The 20,448-nt window shown below is 39.1% G+C and overlaps 1 protein-coding gene across 1 annotated transcript; it reads left to right on the forward strand.

Moving 5' to 3' along the window:
- The first annotated feature begins 8,686 nt into the window (after nucleotides 1-8,686).
- Nucleotides 8,687-19,659, forward strand: LOC144644421 (hemicentin-2-like). Its single transcript, XM_078503898.1, has 4 exons — nucleotides 8,687-8,947; nucleotides 12,979-13,473; nucleotides 16,801-17,586; nucleotides 18,488-19,659. The coding sequence occupies exons 1-4, from the start codon at nucleotides 8,776-8,778 to the stop codon at nucleotides 19,054-19,056; spliced, it is 2,022 nt and encodes a 673-aa protein (XP_078360024.1). The 5' UTR covers nucleotides 8,687-8,775; the 3' UTR covers nucleotides 19,057-19,659.
- Nucleotides 19,660-20,448: the final 789 nt, after the last annotated feature.

Below are 20,448 nucleotides of genomic sequence, written 5' to 3' on the forward strand. Positions count from 1 at the left end.
TGTTTATGAGTTCAAGGGGCTGTGAATAAATTATTTAACAGAGCAGTATACACTGTCTTCTTCTCACACAAATATACCACAAGGGATTTACAAGTGAAAAGGGATTGAGAAAACCTTCAGTTCTGCTGCAAACACGAACAAAATATTCTGCTCCTACAGTCTAATGAGAAGGGGCCGGGGTAGACGGGGGTCTAACTTACATAATGCCATAGCGAGTCGTTTTCGTCATAAGGAAATTACCGTATACGTGTGTAAAACTTTGTTTTCTGTAAAGCAAAATGTCACAGAGTATCAACAGCTGATCTATTTAATTGGAACCTTTCAAATGAACTTGCAATTCGCAGTTATTCTACACTTGGTTTCGAGCAATGGACAGGATCCCGTATTTTGTGGCGCGCTACCATGCTCTCGCATTACAAGTGCCGTCAGTGAAAGTTATTGTGTTTTTTTTTAACTTTGAGAAACATCTAGCTTAAAGTACTACTGCGACGAAAATTTCATACTTTCTTTTCTAGTTTTTTAATCTACTAATTAGACCTTTCAATTCACGATTCGATATGAAGATTTGACGTTTCTGTAACCCTGAATCGACCCCGCAAAACGGGCGTGAAAATACGTCCGCCGTTGCTCAGACAACAAACTGGATGAACCCGCGAAATGTCGATCAGATGCGACTTTCTCTGTGCCGTCGTCTACCAACCTCGATTGCTAACAACACGAAGTTCTCTCTTGAGCTGCCCTTTTTTGCAAGGGAATAATTCATAAATGCTGGCAAAAGAACGGTAAAAAGTAGGAAAATTACCATCCTCATGCAACGACGATGTTGGGCGCCTGGCTTGGGGCTGATTGACAAGTATCTGATGCGAAGAAATAAATCCATAAATATTACGACTGATAAAGAAACCTTAACCGAGAAAACCAAGAGTTAAGTTGGGGTTTCGGTTACCGTTTACTTTGCATTTAATATTGGGCTTAACTTCAGGATACCGGGCCACAACTGCGTGGCATTGTACTGTTGCTCTCGCTAAACCCGAAGTACATACAACACAATAATGTTACGGGAAAAAAAACGCTCTCGCAGTCCCGCTGTCACACTAATAAAGTTCTCCCACAGTCCCCGACTTCAACTGCGTAACATTAATCTGCTGTTCCCGCAGTCCCAAAGTTTCACTGAATAATTTTGACAAAAAAAAGGATTTCTGAGAAACTGCTCCTGCAGTCCCGCGCTATCAATAATTTATGTAATCTTGTCAGAGCCCCGCACTCTGTCTGGCAAGTAAAATATACGATTTCCATTGAATAAAATATTGGGCACTAGTCTCGTATGAAGCATTTCGACACGACTCTGAGCAACGGCTTCTGCAAATCAGCTGTAACTAAAGCTTCCCAATATGTTAAAAAAACCCTAAAAAAAGACTTATTCGATAAAAATTTGCGCATTGAATAATATTTCTAAATCAACTAATGCTGGCGTTAGTATTTATTATCGTATTTGTTGTTTTACAAGAATTATGCGTTTAATTATTTACATTTCAAAAGATTTCTTGATATTTTTTAGTAATATCCGGACCTTTTTAAATTAATTTCGGGTTGACAAATGAGAAGAGTAATTGTAGAGAATAACCATGTATAAACAGAAACGAAAAACAGATAGCGCAAATCATTATGGTTAAATAAAAATGTTACTTTGCAAATATACTCTCATTGGAACAGACATGTCACTGTGTAAGTCTTTGTTCATTGCGTTGTCAAATTCAATTTCAGACACGATTGTACTTTTAGACTTTGATTTAAACAAAAAGCAATTATTTGATAACGAATCATTTCTCATTTCGCCATTTCGTGTTTTAAACGCTGCTTTCCTATGTTACATCCAATTCCTTGCTTCTCGTCTAGTTCGTACTTAATTAATTGCGTGAATCTTGCGAATAAATTCGATGGGAATTTGAAGCCGCAAATCTCTTTTTTTATATAAGCGAACCAAAAGGCGCCTGTGAATTTTTAACAATAGATGCAAGTAATAACTCTAAAGATTACCTTTCCTGAGTTTCGAATGCTATTCTGCCTAAGGTCTGTTATCCGAAGACGTTAAGCTTTTGTCTTCGAAACCCTAATTCATGATGCTGGCCACATGGTTGACAACTAGAAAATTTCTTTTGTCAACATAATTCAATTCAGTGGTAACCTGGTCAGTTAAAAACAATTGCCGTATTCTTCTAAATAATCATTTGAGAATCAGCTTGTCATTAATAAGTATACAAAATGAAAAAGGTTTTTGACATCGTAATGGCATTTTGAGAGACCGCAATTAGTATTCACGTATTACGAGTTGTTGTTAGCAGTTATAAAAAAGTTATTGCTTTCAGACAACTTCGGGCTTACAAAATACGCGCAATTACAACTCTAGCTACCTATTGTAGCACGACTTATTTTTTTTTTTTTTTTTTTTTTTTTTTTATTATTATTATTATTGCAACACCAAAAAAACACTACTTACAAAGCAAAAACATACGCTAGTTACAATACTACTTACAAAAACAATACTTATACTACACTACTTACTATACAATAATTTTATAAACTACAGTATTTACTACTACTATACAGGTTTTTTTTACACAATTTTGCTTCATATATAATACACGCTTACACACTAGTAACACTACATAACACTACAAAAATTACAAATTTTCCGCCTAATTTTGAATTATCCTACTTTACCTACAATACTTATATGTTTCAAATATACAGTACGAATTTAGAATGTTATAAAAGAAGTCTTACAGAAGGAAAGCCCACGTACGCTGAAATTGGTCTAAGCATTTACTTGCGATTGCACTCTCTCTAAGTATCTGCAATTTGTCGCGAAGACGAAGAAGAAACGTTCGGAAACACAGTTCGTCTTGGTCACCATTTGTGCAGAAAATATAGTGTTTTCCCAGGATAATTGAATAGTTAAGTGCCTGCCAGTGTGATGTCTTACCGAAAAAACCATATAGTATGATGCTTTGAGTTAGAGATAGTCGTTCTTGGGACTTTTCATACCACCAGTCTTCAAATAATTTCCAGAAGGAGGTTGTTTTTAAGCAATTGACAAGCAAATGGTTTAAAGTCTGTTTTTCAGTATTGCAAAGAAGACAGATGTCGTTGTCAGAAAGGCCATCACGATAAAGGCTCATCTGTGTGGGGAGTATGTTGTGTATAACTTTATATTGGAACATGATGATTTGGGTTTCTTTTGTAATAATGAAAGGTAGTTGATAAACCTTTTGGACATTACTCTCAGTAAAGCCATGACGAAGGATCCTACTTTGCGAAGTTGGTGGTTTGAAGGAGTTATCTAGGAAAGTAGAGTAAATTGAAGCAGTCGATAAGAGTGTTTCACTATTTTGGTTGACAATGTCGGTATGGTTACACAGTTTTAGTTCATTTTTCCACGCACGTGGTATGGCATCGAGGAGGCCGTAGTAGACGGTGAAAGGCACGTTAAGGTTGTATTTTATTTTAAATTCAGCAAGGTTGTAAAAAAGTCCATGCTCGTTCAGTAAATGGTGCAAACGAACAATTCCTTGGGCGAACCAATTTCTATAAAAGATTGGCTTTCTGTCGATAAGAATGCTGCAGTTATTCCATAGAATTTCCTGTTTAATATCACTGTTGTTGTCATCTAGTGTTTTAAAATTTTGCCAATATTTTAAGATTGAGCAATAGAAATCCGGCAGATTTTCAAGCTTTAGAGATTTAACATCATAGTTACAATGCGTTAAGAAAGTGAGATTGCCGTTGTGTCGCATAATGTGGTCCGGAATGAATTTCCATGCAGCGGATGAGTTGCTTTGAATTCTGTAGATCCAAGCTGTCTTTAGTGCCTTTTCCATAATTGTAAAATCGCACATTTTTAGTCCACCGTTCTTTTTTTCTCCTATTATGGTAGTTCTTTTGATTTTAGATGGTTTTCCGTCCCAGATAAAGTTGAACGTAATCTTGTTGATTTTCTCGATAAAGTGCAGGACTGAAGCATTAAAGATCAGTTTAGAGAGACCTAGTGTTTTAACTATATTAATTTTTCCATATAGCGTTAGCTTTCTTCTTTGCCACGCGCTCAGCGATTTTTCTAGGTCTCTTATTTTAGCACCAAAATTGAGTTCATCTGCATCAATTTGGTTATGTGAAAAGAAAACACCTAAAGAAAGTATCGGTTCTTTCGGCCATTTGAAGCCGAAGGGAGTGTCCTGTCTGTTTTTCCACTGCCCTAACCACATTGCTTCAGTTTTCGCGGTATTAATCTCTAGGCCGGAGATGGAACTGAAATCTTTAAGAAAACTAAGCAGCTCATGAACTGATTTTAGATCGCGGACAAAAACAGTGGTGTCATCAGCATATTGTGCTACTTTTATTTCGTTGTCACCAACTTGAATGCCTTTGATGGAAGCATTGTTCTTTAAGGCTCTTGCAAATAATTCAATTCCTAAGATAAACAGAATTCCGGATAGGGGGCAACCTTGTCGAACTCCGCGTTGTAGCGAGAAAAAATCAGAAGCATGACCGTTATTGATGACACAACTGGAAACATCGTTATATATTATTTTGATCCAATTTAGGATATCAGGCCCGAAGTTGAAGAGGTTAAGAGCGGCATATAGATAGTTCCATTCTATCGAGTCAAAAGCTTTTTTAAAGTCAAGAAAGATAGCTATACCTTCACAATTTGTTTGGCTTGTGAAATAAATAGTATCTTGTATTAGGCGAATATTTTCATCGATATATCGACCTTTGACATAGCCAGTTTGGTCGGCATTTATGATCTTGGGTAGTACTTTTTCAAGTCTTTTTGCGATAGCTTTGGTGAGGATTTTGTAGTCTACGTTTAGAAGCGAAATTGGTCTTAAGTTTTCTAAGATAGATTTGTCCTTAGATTTTTTCGGAATTAGTGAGATAATCCCTCTTCTCTGGGTGATAGAAAGCTTCCCCGATTGGAAGGCGTGGTTAAGACTGTCTGTTAAGGTTCTCCCGATTTCGTGCCAGAAAAAACGGTAAAATTCTGCTGAAAAGCCGTCAGTGCCTGGTGTTTTTCCAGATTGGAAATCTTTTAGTGCTTCAAGGCATTCATCCATGGTTATTATTCAACACATGCGCGCGCTGCCCATATATGGTCAAAATGTTAACGATATCTGTCATCCGTACATAACAGATATCCTGCGGTATACGTAGGTTGCGAAGATTCGTCCGAAATCTTGTAATGCGCTGCATAATTACAGTTTTTCTTTCTGCAAAATGTGTTTCGTTGACAATTTGTCGAATAATAAAACAATTATCCTGCTCAATCTTGCGGAATATCGTCTGATTTTAGCCAACTCGGCCTACGGCCTCGTCGGCTAAGTATCAGGCGATATTCCGCGCGATTTCGCAGGATAATTGTTAATTATTTGACCTTCGCATGCTGATTTGTCTTCCTCGGTTAGCGGAGAAATATTTCCTTGGTTAAAAAACATTGATTCTTCGAATTTACTCGGATCTACATTTTTTGATTTATAAAGGGATTTGTAGAACTGTTTTTCTTTTTCAAGAATCTCAAATTGATCACTTGTAAAGACATTTTCAGCGATTTTCAATCTTGTAACTGTCTTGTTCTTGTAATTTCTTTTTTCTAGGCCGTAGAAGTATTTCGTGTTTCGCTCGCCTTGTTCGTGCCATCTCACTTTACTCCTTAGGATGGCGCCTTTTGTCTTGTAATTCATTATTCTTTTTAGCCGCATTTTTTCTGCGTTAAGTTCGAGGAGTAATTTCTTGTTGTGCGGGTGTTTCTCGGTTTGCGCCTGCAAGGTGTTGATTTTTTCTTGCAGTGACTTCTCTTTATCTTTGTTCACTTTTGCTTTTTGTTTTGAAAATTTCACGGTGAAACCCCTGATTTCCATTTTAATAAGATCCCATTTTAGGCCCAAATTAGTTATATCGGAGTATTTCTCCCTAAAATTGGGAATATTCTCGCGTAGGGAGGCGATGTAGTACTCATCTTTGAGGAGTGCGCTGTTAAACTTCCAGAAACCAGGTCCTTTTTTCTGAGCTAGAGTATCTGATTGGATATGTAAAGTGACAGCTGAATGATCGCTTTCAGGTGCTAGTAGGATGTCGCAACCTTTCGTTTGACTGCAGAGGTCTTCTGAGACTAAGAAAAAATCTAAACGACATTGTATTTTAAGTGACTTATTTCTCCAAGTGAAGCGGGAGAGATCGGAATTTAAACTTCGCCAAATGTCGCGGAGACTCAGAGTATGGCAAAGCGTTTCAATAGCCTTTATGACTTTTGTTTTCTGTGTGACGGGTTTTCCACCAATTTTATCCTTTGTAGAAAGCGGGCAGTTGAAATCGCCTCCGATTATTATATTGTCTTGAGAGAAATCTTGTAATAATTGATCAAGCCTTGTAAAGAAACCTAATTGCTGGGTTGCGTCATTTGGAGCGTAGATGTTTACGAGAACAATTGATTGCTCGTCAAGGGAGAGTTTTATGATAATGAACCTGCCATTTTTGTCACAAATAGTTTTTTCAATTTTACAGTCCACTGACGGGTTAATTAGAATCATCACGCCTTTACTATGGTTTGTGCCATGACTATATATCACCTTGCCGCCCCATTCATTTTCCCATCTTGATGCGCATAAATTTGAGCTATAACACTCTTGCAGAAAAATGAAATGTTGTTTTTGTTTGTGTAGCCATCGGAATATTAATCGACGCTTAAAAGTTTTGTTGAGCCCTCTTACGTTTAGCGACAGGCACTTCAGATGTAGGTCGTTAAGTGTATTCATCTTTTTTGCGGTAGATAATAAAATAATGCAAAAACCTGCATGGCTGACCAGAGACGAAAAGGTTTTTCCTGATTTGCTTCGATAAAGAGCAAGGTATAGCTGAACGCAGAGTGAGTGAAAATGCAAGTAAATAGTTTTGAATGGCAGAAGGGCAGAAAATACACAGAAAGCTAAAGAAATACAACAAACACACACACACGCCTATACAATAAATCGAAGACATAAAAACATTTAAACGCCGCCTAGATGGATTGCTGAGAAACAGCCGTGAAGGGTTTGAAAGGTTTTGCTTCACGACTATTTCGACAGAGGTTTCGCGTTTTCCGTGACCGCACGCCTAACAATTATTTCAATTCGAGAAAGTTTCATTATACACTTTAGGAGACTTGGCTTACAGAGTTTTACGAGAGAAGGCAATTAAACAACTCAAAACTTAGCAAAAACGGACTAATTTTGTACTGTATTATACCTCACAGTTTCGTGAATGTTCCAGCAGTTCACAGCTCGAAAGGCTTTCCAGATGGCCATAGCTTGCCTCGAATGTATAGCTTGTCGGGCTGAGATTTACTGAAGGCTGCGGGAATATCGTTGCGTCTTGCCTTTTTGAAGGTATCCATCTGCTTCTTTCTGCGATCGACGATCTCGAACGGAAGGTCTTGGTACACTTTATAATTTGTTCCTCGTAGTCGGTGTCCCAGCGAAAGCAACTTCTCAACATCCTTGAATCGTAGGAAGCGAGCAATGATGGTTCTGGGCTTGTCATCTTTCTTTCTGCCGACTCGATGGACTCGTTGTATTTCTACGTTAGCAGCATCACGGAAGCCCAGATTCGTTTCCATAAACGAGCGCAGCGCTGTCTCTGTGTTCTCTTTGTTTGTGGCGTCTTCTGGAATGTTTTCAAATCTGAGGTTTTCGCGCCTCGAGTAAGCTTCCAGGTATAAATGCTTATCTTCGACCAACTTAAGCTTTTCGCGGAGCTCACTGTTTTGAATCTCCAGTGTTGCAAGTTTCGCGTCAACGCTGTCCTGGATCTTTTGTATTCTTTCATTGGTTGCATTCTTATCTGCTTCATTTGCGTTTAAGTTGGTTTTTAGATCTTCAACATCTTGCTTAATGTTGTCGTGGTCCCCTTCGAGGACTTCTAATCTTCGTTCGAGGTTCTCGAAAGACTTCTGGAAATTGTTTACCGCTACTTCGATAGCGTCCAACTTTTCGAGTTTCTTAAGAATATCTTCCAGTGATTTTTGAAGGTTTTCAGACATGTCCAAAGCGCGTAAAATTATGTCGTCTCCTTCGTCACGTTGTTCGGGAGAGGATGGAGATTCCTTCTCTTTAAGTCTCTTTGCTTCTGGCGAAGTATCTGCGGAGCTTTCGGAGGATAGCTGTCTTGGTCTTCTTTTAGTGAGCAGGGACTTGAATAAATCTTCCATTAAGTCATCCTAAAAAAGCTCATATAAGGCGAACGGTTTTAAACACGTCTACTCCGCCATTGCTGCGCGACCGCTCCTCAGAGAGAGAGATGATAGAGCTAGAAGAAATGTCAGAGACAGCAGAGGTTGTTCAGATAGAAGAGATAGCAGAGACAAGAGAGTTGTGAGAAAGAAAGAGGTGATGGTAGAGACGGGATAGCTACTAGAGAGAGGAGAGATGTTAGAGGCAAAAGAGATGACCGAGAGTAGAAATGGTAGAGATGTTATAGTCAGGAAAGATGGTAAAGAAAGGAGAGATGGCTCCTCCTCCTAAGTAGCACGACTTATAGCGATTTTTTCAGTATTTACTAGGTGACGGCAACAAGAAAGCAAACTAGCCTTGTTTATCATGAGTTGCGAAAATTTAAATTCAATACATGTTCAGTTTTCGTGCAATCAGCCTTGGAATACAATGAGTAAAACAAGACAACTGCAATCAATGCTCTCATTCGAGCAAATCTTTGACTCACATCCGAGAGAGTGGTCACCGTTAAACAATGGAGACACAGACTCTACCACTGTTCTTCAGCATCAAGAAAACCTTCTTATGTCTGACGTTCGTTCTGCTCTTTGGCAGTTTGGTGTCCTCTCAGAACTACCACGTCGGTCCTCTGGATGACACAAGAACTGCCTTGCTGTCTTATTCGTCTGGTTCCTCGACCTCTGGAGGTATTTCCTTTTTAAGCTTTGAAACTATCCTCCTGGGAGTAGTCTAGCACTAACATCGTTGCTATATTGTTTAGATGGTTCAGCTGTACAAAATACAACTAAAAAGATGATAAGAAACTAACATGATAACATATATAGAATTTATTTTATGTTAGATTTTCTCTATTTTATGCCTGCCGAGTCTTTTGTTTCTATTCATATCTTGCAACGTTGCACCAAACCAAAAAAAAACTTGTTAAGTGTAAAATTTTCAGGCATTGCAAATACTGAAAGCAGCAAAAAAAATTTCTACGTGTACCATCCTTGTTGCCTCTTCTATCCATTCTGTTTTTAGTACCTTTTCTGTGTCTATCATCAAACCTGTCTCTACCATCTTTACTCCCTCTGTAATCTCTTTTGTTTCTACCATCTCTCCTTTCTCTAGCAGCTATCCCGTCTCTACCATCTCCTCTTTCCCTCTTGAAGCTCTCTTGTCTCTGCCATCTCTCCTAGGCTGAACAACCTCTGCTGTCTCTACCATTTAATCTGGCTCTATCATCTCTCTGATCTCTTACACCTCTCCTCTCTCTGCCATTCTTCTGCCTTTACCACTTCCCTCCTCTCTTACATCTCTTTTGTATCGAACACATCTGTTGTGTCTCTACCAACTCGCTTGTTCCTACTATCTCTACTATCTCTCCCGTCTGTACCGCTTCTTCTGTCTTTTACATCTCTTCCGCTCTGACATTTCTATGTGTCTTCCACCTCCTTTGGCTTTACCATCTTTCGTATCTCTACCCTCCCAACTATCTCTAATATATCTTCTGTCTGTGCTACCTCTCGTATCTTTTCCACCTCTTCTGTCTCTAATATCTCTACTTTCTATCTCTGCCATCTCTCCTGCCTCTACCATCTCTTCTATCTGTCTCTAACATCTTTTCGGTCCCTACCATCTCTACTATTTCCAATACCTTTACTATCTCTACCAGCTCTTTTGTCCCTACAATTTCTCGTCTCTATCATCACTACTATTTCTGCTTTCTTTCCAGTCTGTACCATCACTTCTATCTGCACCATTCTTTCTGTCCTCCCTACCCCTTCTGACTCTAGCACCTCTTCTGTCTCTAACATCTCTCCTTTCTTTACCACCTTTCCTGACTATAACATCTCTAACATCTCTCCTCTCTCTAGCAGCTATCCCCCCTCTACCATCACCTCTTTCTTTCTAACAACTCTCTTTTCTAAGTCATCTTTCTTATCTGAATAACCTTTCCATCATTTCTCCGATCTCTTACACCTCTCCTCTTTCTACCATATCTCTTGTCTTTACCACTTCCCTCCTCTCTTACATCTCTTTTGTATCGAACATCTCTTGTGTCTCTACCAACTCGCTTGTTCCTACTACCTCTATCAGCTCTTCTGTCTGTACCGCTTCTCCTGTCTCTTACATCTCTTCTGTCTCTGTCATTTCTATGTGTTGAAATAAAATTGTCTGTCTGTGTCTGTCTGTCTCCTAGATTTTACTATTTCACAATTTGCACATATTTTAAGTGCATTTACTTACCTTAAAAAAAGCTTTCACGTAAAAAAGTTATTTTGTAACTTATGGAATAACCGTTTTGAAATAAAGGTCACTCACTCACTCACTCACTCTTCTTCCACCTCCCTTGGCACTACCATCTTTCGTATCTCTACCCTCTCTACTATCTGTAACATATCGTCTGTCTGTGTCATCTTTCCTGTCTTTTCCACCTCTCTTGTCTTTACCATATCTCCTGTCTCAACATTTTCCCCTGTCTCTAACATTTCTGCTATCTCTGCCATCTCATCTGTCGCTACCACTACTCTTGTCTGTACCATCCCCTCTGTTACTAACATCTTTTCTGTCCCTACCATCTCTACTATCTTCAACACCTATAATTTCTCTATTATCTGTTTTGTCCTTACCATTTCTCTTGTCTCTATCATCACTACTATTTCTGCTATCTTTCCTGGCTGTACCATCACTTCCATCTCTACCATCTCTTCTGTCTCTACTACCCATTCTGTCTCTTGCACCTCTTCTGTCTTTACCATCTCTCCTTTCTTTACCATCTTTCCTGACTATAACATCTCTACCATTTCTACTCTCGGTCATCTCTTTTGCCTCTAACATCTCTCCTCTCTCTAGTAGCTATCCCGTCTCTACCATCACCTCTTTCTTTCTCACAACTCTCTTGTCTCTGCTATCTCTTCTATCTGAACAACCTCTGCTGTCTCTGACATTTCTTCTAGCTCTATCATCTCTCCGATCTCTAACAGCTCTTCTCTATCTGCTATATCCCTTGTCTTTACTACTTCTCTCTTACTCTTCTTTATTTTGTATCGAACATCTATTGTAACTCTACCACTGACTCGCTTGTTTCTACTATCTCTACCACTTCTCCTGTCTGTAGCGCTTCTCCTGTCTCCTCTGTCTCTGCCATCTCTCTCTATGTCTCTTCCACCTCCCTTGGCTCTACCCTCTTTACTATCTCTAATATATCTTCTGCCTGTGCCATATCTCCTGTCTTTTCTACCCCTCCTGCCTCTACAATCTCTCCTGTTTCTAGCAGCGTTCTCTCTCTAACATCCCTTTTGTCTCTACCATCTCTCGTATTGATGTCATCACTTCTGTCTCTATTAATTCTCTGTCTCATTTTTTTGTCTCTTCTCATTATCTACCATACCTACTATCTTTTCTCTTTACCAGCTCTACTGTCTCTACCATCATAGCTGTCAGCTTCCATCTCTTCTTCCCCTAACATCTCTTCTGTCTCTACAATCTATTTAGTCTCCCTTCTCTTCTTTCTCCACCACCTTGTTTCCACAATCTCCTCTAACCCTACCAACTCTCATATTTCTACCACTTCTAAATCTACCATCTCTCCAGTCTCTGTCATCTCATCTGTCTTCACCATTTATCCTGTTTCTATCAGCACTTAAGCTTCTCTCTTTACATTTACTTCCCTCGCTTTACCACCACCTCTCCCTGTACCATTCTTTCTGTGTCTATCATCCTACCACTTTTACCATCTCTTGTGTCTCTACCACCTCTGGTGTCTCTACCAACTTTTGTGTCTGTATCATCTATGTTTTCCCTGTCATTACTTCACTTCTGTCTCTATCACTTCTTCCATCTGTACCCTCTTTCTTGTCGCTAACATATCGATCTACTATTTATTCCACACTGTAACATTTGATATGTTTAATTATTACATTTTACGTTTTACTTTCTCTAATGTCTTTACTATTTCTACCAGCTCTACCGCCGCGCATTTTTGTGCCATCTCTTCTCTCGGTACTATGTCTGCTACCTGTACTATATGCGGCTCTTTAAAGGGGATGGTCTCAGTATCAATTCTCTATACTATTTATCCACTTTCTCTAACATCTTTTTCTACCTTTCAAACAATGTCATATCCGGCTCTTCCATTTTCTAATCTCTCTACCATGTCTGCCATCTTTCTACGTTTCGGACTTCCATGTAGTGGAAAAGCTACTGATAACAGGGCTTGATTAAGGAATCTTTGTATTTTAACAAGTAACCAGTTTACGTTGGTAGAAAAGCTGTTTACTTTATAAGTAGGGGGAGCAGGGATAGCGCGGTGGCGAGAGCGCTCACTTCCTTCCAATGTGACCCAAGTTCAATTCAAGGTTTTAAGATCAAAACGTATAATGAACTTAGTAGTGAAGTGAATGCTTTATTTGCCCTCGGATTGTAGAGTAGCTTTTAATATAGCTAATATCTCCGAGCATTTCAACAGTACAACGGCACAATGGGCAAAGACCTGACCACTACACAGGAACTTCGTGCCCTGCTATTTACGATAAGTGTGTGGGTTCTTTTCAGTCTTTTACGTCCCCTGCTGACCATAACACTAAAGATGCAGGAGACAGGGCCTACGGTTTATCGGCCTTATCCGAGAAGACTAGAATATCTAATATCTAGTACTGCATGACAAATTAACCTGACCGTTGAAGTTTCTTATTTACTCCTATGTTCTAACGAACTCCGTTTCTATTTGTCAAAGGGACTTCAAGCACAAAACCAAGCACACCATCGAATACCTTCCTGAGAACCGTGGATAAAATTGAAAAGTCCGTTTACGACGCACAGGCTATGAGGCTCTATTACAGCCAGTCGAAAAGTCGACTGAACAAAATCAAAGATTACATCAAATTAGCCTCAAAATATAACAACAACCGATTCATCCAACAGTCCCTTGGCCATGGCCTGTACACAACAATTGAGATTGAGAAGAGGAAGGCTGGTAGAAAGAAACGCTGTGCCGTGTGTGCAACTGCAGTGAAGACGTATATGGACGCCGTCATGAAAGACATAACTCCCGCCAAGTTTGATGACATGATGGGCGTCAATGAGAAGCTGACCCTGATGTTTGCTATTGATGACACCGGAAGTATGCACAATGAAATTGACGCTGCCAAGGCTATCGCTACATATATAGTCGATCATCCAAGACAAGACACTACAGTGGACTATATACTCTCGCCTTTTAACGACCCAAGTATGTAATAAAGGATTTGTTTTGCATAGGCCGTGATTTTCCATTGCTTCTTTGCTCTTACTATTTTATGTCTTTTTTGTTCATTGTTTGAGTTCTCTTTTTATGAGCTTAATTTGAAAAACGTTAAAGGATTTACTCTCAAGATATACGTATACAGATATGCCCATATGAATGTTATTACGTGCGCGTTGGGGGTCATTGTTTCGCACTTGGAATTTAAAATGCAAGCATAAATTATTCAGTATACTACATGATTCTATGGGATCCTTTCACTGAGAGCAGAAAAGTTTTGATACTGTGCCGTTTTTACCGAATGGTAATGAGGTGTAGTAATCATTCTCGTTCTCGAAGTGACGTATTTCCGTCACTCCATTCTGATATTAAACCGCAATTAATTCATGCATTTAACAGTAAACGTGCTGACAGAAAGGTTGTTTAAAACGCCATTCAGCACATGCCAATCAAAAACAAATTATTCTCCAGCCTCGTTCCCAGGGTCTCTCTCTTTCAGGGAACAAAACAAATCGAAAGAGGATCAGTTACACTTAACTTCTGGTGATAAAAGAGAACAGAATTCACTCTACAATGCCTCAGAGCATACGCTGTCAATGACCCATTCACGTAAAAAAAAACATGCAAAGGCAAATAAAGTGAGATTGTGACATTACTGTTAGCAGCTATAAGCTAGGTGCAGTTACCTTATAGGAAATTAACGATACATGTTATTAACGCGAATTTCAAAAATTCGCGTTAATTTTATTGATGTTAACTTTTTTACTATAAGGATTTAACCAGAACTTTTCTTAAATTCGCGTTAATTTTATTACGCGTATATTTTGTTCGCGTTGTTAAAATGCTTCGTTATATTCCTATAATAAGGTACGCTTGACACGTGATGCGTTTTAGTAAACTCAACTTTCATGGACACATTCATGCACGTTTTTGTTTCGTGTCACATCATTGTGTCACGTCATCCGTTTTTCATTTTTTTGAGTCGAGCAGAAACGCGCATCTGTCTCTCAAATTTTATTCGCTGCTCAAAATAACGCTAAACCTGCTGACAGAAAAGTAAAAATATTCAAAACAAATTACCTAACGATAAAAGGATCAAAGGTTACACTTAAATATTCTTGTAATGAAATAGAATCGCGCTACGAAGCCTGAGAGAACGAACCATCAATAACCCTTGGAAATTTAGACTGTCCACAGCCAGTCTATTGGAAAGTGAAATTGTGTTACTTTATCGAACGCTTATTTGAAGAAAAAAACTATCAATGACCCATTCACGCGAGCAAACATTCAAGGGCCTATTTTAAGTTAGCCTGCGTTGCAGACGAACAAATTAAGCTTTAACAAATTAAAAATTATTACGTTCGCCATGTGTTGTGTATTGGTTTTAAACACCACATCCACAGCACGTTTTTGTTTCGCGTCACGTCACCTCGTGACACGTCATCCGTTTTTACCGAATGGTAATGAGGTTATGTTATGGGCCGCATTTTCTCACTCGAACACTCACTCACTCGATTCTGATATCAAACCGCAATTAATTTAGCATTAAAACGAGAAACGTGCTGACAGAAAGGTCCTTTAAACGCATTCAGCACATGTCAATCAAATCTCAACCTCGTTCCAGGGTCTCTCTCTTTCAGGGAACTAAATTGAATTTCACAAAACAAATCGAAAGAGGATCACTTCCACTTATCCTCTGGTGATAAAAGAGAAAAGAATTCGCTCAACGAAGCCTCAGAGCATAGGCTATCAATTACCCATTCACGTAAGAAAACATTCAAAGACGCGTTTTAGTAAACACAACATTCATGCACGTTTTTTTTTTTTCGCGTCACAACATCTTCGTGTCACGTCATCCGTTCTTCATCTTTTTGAGTCGTGAAGAAACGCGCATCTTTCTCTCAAATTTTAATGGCTGCTTAAAATAACGCTATACGTGCTGGCAGAAAAGTAAACATATTCACAAAACAAATTTACTTAATGCTAAAAAGGATCAAAGGTTACACTTAAATATTTTTTGTGATAAAATAGAATTCGCGCTACGAAGCCTGAGAGCACGAACCATCAATGACGCAATTCCCATGGAAATTCACAGGGAAATAAAGTGAGATTGTGTTACATTATTGAACGCTTATTTGAAGAAAAAAACTATCAATGACCCATTCACGCAAGAAAACATTCGAAGGCAAATTAAGTGAGATTGTGACATTACTGATAGCACCAATGAACTACATATAGTTACGCTTAAAAACTGTTAAAATTATTACGCTCGCCTTGTGACGTGTTTTAGTCAACACAACATCCACGGCACGTTTTTGTTTCGCGTCACGTCACCTCGTGTCACGTCATCCGTTTTTCATCTTTTTGACTCGAGCAGATACACGAAGTGCTCGGGCGTATCTTTTCTCTCACTTTTTTTTTCGCTGCTCAAAAATAACGCTATACGTGCTGACAGAAAAGTAAACATATTCACAAAACAAATTTACTTAATGCTTAAAAGGATCAAAGGTAATACACTAACCGGTAAATATTTTGGTTGTGAAAACTGAATAGCGCTACGACCCCTGAAAGCACGAGCCATCAATGTCGCAACTCACGTGGAAAAATAAAGCAAAGTGAGATTGCTTTACTTTATTGGACACTTATTTAGAAAAAATGCGGAGGTCGGCACTTCATCCATCGAATTACCATGAGGTTGCTCGAAGAGCCTTTGATTCATCTTTTTGATTCGAGGAGAAACACGAAGTGCTCAGGCGTATTTTTCTCTCAAAGTTTATCCGCTGCTCAAAAATAACGCTATCCGTGCTAAAAAGAAAAAAAAAGGAAACATTTTCACAAAACAAATTCACCAATTGTTTAAATGCCGGATCAAACGTAAATGTTTTGGTGGTGAAAACTGAATAGCGCTACGACGCCTGAGAGCACGAGCCAAAAATGCGAAGGTCGACACTTCATTCATCGAATTACCATGAGGTTACTCGAAGAGCCTTTGATTTGCATATGATCTTTAACATTCTTTACCTAAAACAGTCGTTTACCGATCAAGCATTTACTGTTTTGGGCTACTTATATAGAGATATTATTTAATAGTATCATGTTTAGGTCAAAACGAGAAATCAAACTAAATTTTCAATCAATAAGGCAAATTCTACTATTCCAGACAACAAAAGCTAGCTTAAAGCCAGCTTCTATTGATGCAATTAATCTTATATATTTGTGGGGTACCAGGTTTCTTATTGTGATAAGAAATCCGGAAAAGACTTTAACTGAGTGAGCAATGAGCACTTGCATAATTTCGTTGTTTTATTAATTTAGAAACCGGGCCAGTCCAACATATGAAAGCTGGGAAAGGAAAGGAGTTTATAAAGGCAATCGAACGTCTTCGTCCGCATGGAGGAGGAGACTGTCCAGAGTTCGCTTTCCGTGGAATCATAGATGCCCTGAATGAAGGCTCTAAAGACGATGCCAAGTCACCGCTCTATGTTTTCACTGACGCTACAGCAAAAGATGACAATGATGAAAATACAATGATGGCGCGTATTACCGCCAAATCAAAAGGCACAAGTGTTTACTTTTTTACCACAGGACTGTGCGGTAAGACTTCATACAAGCCATTTGAGGACCTTGCCAAGGAAACCTGCGGTCAAATGTTTGAACTTCCTAAGAATAGCTTTGACCTCTCCAAGATGAAGAAAATTTCTAAAGGTTTGCTTGCTTCAGCGACCTGTTCTAGTGGAGGAGGGATAGACCCATTTGGAAAGAAGAGAAGAAGTCCCAGAAACTCCGTGTACAAACTTCCCTTTGATGACTCCATGGAAAAGGTCATTGTCTCAGTCACAACCGAAAACAGCCGACCTATGATTGACTTGAAAAATCCACTGGGGGTTTCTGTGAGCTCTGGTAAGACTGCTTTACCCAAAGGCGCGATATTCGAGGTAGATCACCCCAAACCAGGAATTTGGAAGTTAATTGTTTCATCAGGAGCTGGCAAACACTCTTACCTAATTAAGGGATCCGGAAAGACAAATGTGGACTTCGACTTCATTTTTGTCATTCCTCGTAAGTGGATGAGCCCTTTACCGATCTCCCATCCCCTAGTTGGTGAGTAGTTACTTTATTTTTTCTATGGCTCTTCTTTTACGCATTAAATAACAGTGTGATATCTGTAATCATCCTGTTTGAAATTCTCAGTTTTATTTTTTTACATTATCCAACTCTGCTTAGTGGAGTACAAATAACCTGCAAAACAAGTACAAATATGCCACTGTACCACAGTTGTAGATTCAAAAATTGGTGAAAAGTCAGGGTTTCAGAGCAAGAAAAAGTTGGATGATTAGACCTGATAATCGTTTAATCCACACAGTTTTAGTGTGTAGTATTGATGTATAGTTTTACTCGTCATTTACATTTTGGCCTCGATCACCAAACTATAAATAAATGACAAGTAAAAATGTAAAGCTGTACTACTGTCTAAATGTCTATCAAATTTGTTTTTGTTTACCCCTACTGACAAAAGGAATATCTCAAATAGCTCGTCATTACCAGTTTGCCTCAGTTTACCTGGTTATTCTACGGAACGTCATACTGACTCCCCGTTTCTTTCGTCTTGACTGTTTAAAAAACGAAAACATAAAAGCACGCAAACATAACTAAAACACTGGACTGACCAAAAACAAGCAATGTATATATATGTCTTTGCGAAAGTACTGCGCCCAGTTAATAACAGGTATAAATAGCTTTGAACAAAGAGTGATGAAAAGAAAGTAATACTGACTGCCCCGTTTCTCTTGACTGTTTACAAAACGAAGAAGTAAAAGCACGCAAACGTAACTGGAACACTGGACTGACCAAAAACAAGCAATGTATATCTATATATATAGATAAGTCTTTGCGAAATTACTGTTCCCAGTTAATAACAGGTATAAACAGCTTTGAACAAAGAGTGATAAAAAGAAAAGTAATTAAAACTCTAGTTATATTTTTGTTGTTTCTAACACCACAGGAAAGTCCGCACACGCAATCTTGATAGTGAGGGCAACCGATAAGATCCGTAGTACATCGCTCAACCTTGAAATCCTGAGCAAAGATGACAAAGTTCTTATTAAGACTACCGTGACCCCAGTTGGTACAAGTGGTGCTCATTTCTTGGCTTCTTTCTCCACTCCTACGGTTCCCTTCAAGCTGAAACTCCGAGGCAAGACCAAGAAGAACTTCAACTTCGAGCGTAACTCCGCCAACATTGTCCACCCGAGTCGCGTCCTGGTAAGGGTTTTGTACGCCAGGAGTGAATTCACGGTGCCGATTCGTGGAAGAGGACTGGTGATATTCTTTGTCTACAACACCGACGCGACTGAGATTTTTGACTTTAAAGTCAAAGATTCCTCGACGTTCAGCGCTACTGTGTTACGTTCTGCAGTCCGTGTCTACAAGAACCGTTCCGGTTTCTTCTACGCCATGTTTACACCAAAATCCACCGCCACTTCCGGAGCCGCTGACAATGTGTTGGTGACCGCCACTGGGCGAACATCCAAAGTTATCGTCAATCACGTGTTTACCCTGATGGTAGTCTAAACCGCGCATGCCTCGGATGCTTCAAAACCTCCCCTGGACCAAACCACGTTTTATACGGAAATGAAGGACTTTGAACTGGATCTGATAACTTTTGATTTATTTGCTGTGCTAGATAAAGGGGAAAAGGGTCGATTATTACTAGTATTCAGCTCTCCTGTATAAAATACTAAGATTTTAAATCCGGTTAAAACTAAGGGGATGGCATATTTAAGGTACACTAAATTTTAATAAGGAGCATTGGCTACGTTGGTTGGAAGGGGTGACAAACCCTGACTGATAGAGATGATTATTCCTACTGTGGATTTCTCGTCTTAGGTGAAGATTATGAACGTAGCCTCGTCGGTTTTTCATTTTTATTATTGTTGATTGATTTAGCTTCTACATGAAAGTTTCGATTTTGTTTGGTGTTGGGAATATCATGATTTTTATGCTTTCCTTCATGCATAGCCTTAAGTTGGTGAAATTACAACGGTTATATTTTTACTACTTTCGTAAAGTTACAATTCATTTGTAGTGTTAGTCACGAGCAGGAGAAGCTATAGTATTATTTTGATAATTCCTGGTGCTATTTGCTTGGTAATAAAATAAAATGAAAAAATCGTCGTGTTAATGCTGACCCCGGGGGGGGGGGGGGGGGCACCTGGTATAATTTTGGGTGGGGGTGTGCCGCTGGGAATTAGAAGCCCTTACCCTATACGTACCAGACCATGTTCATCTGATTTTTACAACCCTATACTAGACTAGACACTGAAACTCCCTACCCTATCCCAGACTTGCATTTTGTTAGAACAAAAAATTATCAGTGTTTTAATGGAAAACCATCTGTGAACAACGATGCCGGGATGATTTTATTTACGTTTAGGAAAGCCTCTTTCTCTTCCGAGTTTCTGGACTATATTCGTCATACCGTCGATCGGTTTCCCGGCAAATGCTTCCCTTTTCTAGACCAAAACTCTCTGATTTCTATACCCTATCCCAGACCAAACTGCTTGAAAACCATACCCTTCACAGCGGCACATACCTATATAGCTCATGTATGGGAGTGCCCCCCCCCCCCCCGGGATGCTGACGTGATTTATAATTAAAAAATTAATATTCCAACAACTGATTATGAAAGGAATCCACGAAGTGGTACTTGGCTTTTTATCCGATGCTTGCCCAGCGCAACCCACAACCAGGCAAGCTACTTTCCATTTAGGGTTTTAGGTTCAAGTAAAAATCTTCCCGGTTGCCATTATGGGCCAGTCCTTCCGAAATCTTAAGCCCTTGTTAACATAGCAAACACATCCATCCAACATCAAAAACGTGTCCAATTTTTTAGTCGCTCTAATTCAAACATTATCACCCTACACATTGCGGGTAGAGCAATTTTTAAAAAAATAACATTTTCTC

The sequence above is a fragment of the Oculina patagonica genome, chromosome 2 (assembly GCF_052425735.1).
Source record: "Oculina patagonica isolate OP01 chromosome 2, crgOcupat, whole genome shotgun sequence".
NCBI lineage: Eukaryota > Metazoa > Cnidaria > Anthozoa > Scleractinia > Oculinidae > Oculina > Oculina patagonica.

Bases quoted from the DNA above. Each gene is read 5' to 3' on its own strand.
- LOC144644421 (XM_078503898.1), top strand. From the start codon at position 8,776: ATGGAGACACAGACTCTACCACTGTTCTTCAGCATCAAGAAAACCTTC. The intron at 13,474-16,800 runs GTATGTAATAAA...TTATTAATTTAG, and splicing joins CTCGCCTTTTAACGACCCAA to AAACCGGGCCAGTCCAACAT. The intron at 17,587-18,487 runs GTGAGTAGTTAC...CTAACACCACAG, and splicing joins GATCTCCCATCCCCTAGTTG to GAAAGTCCGCACACGCAATC.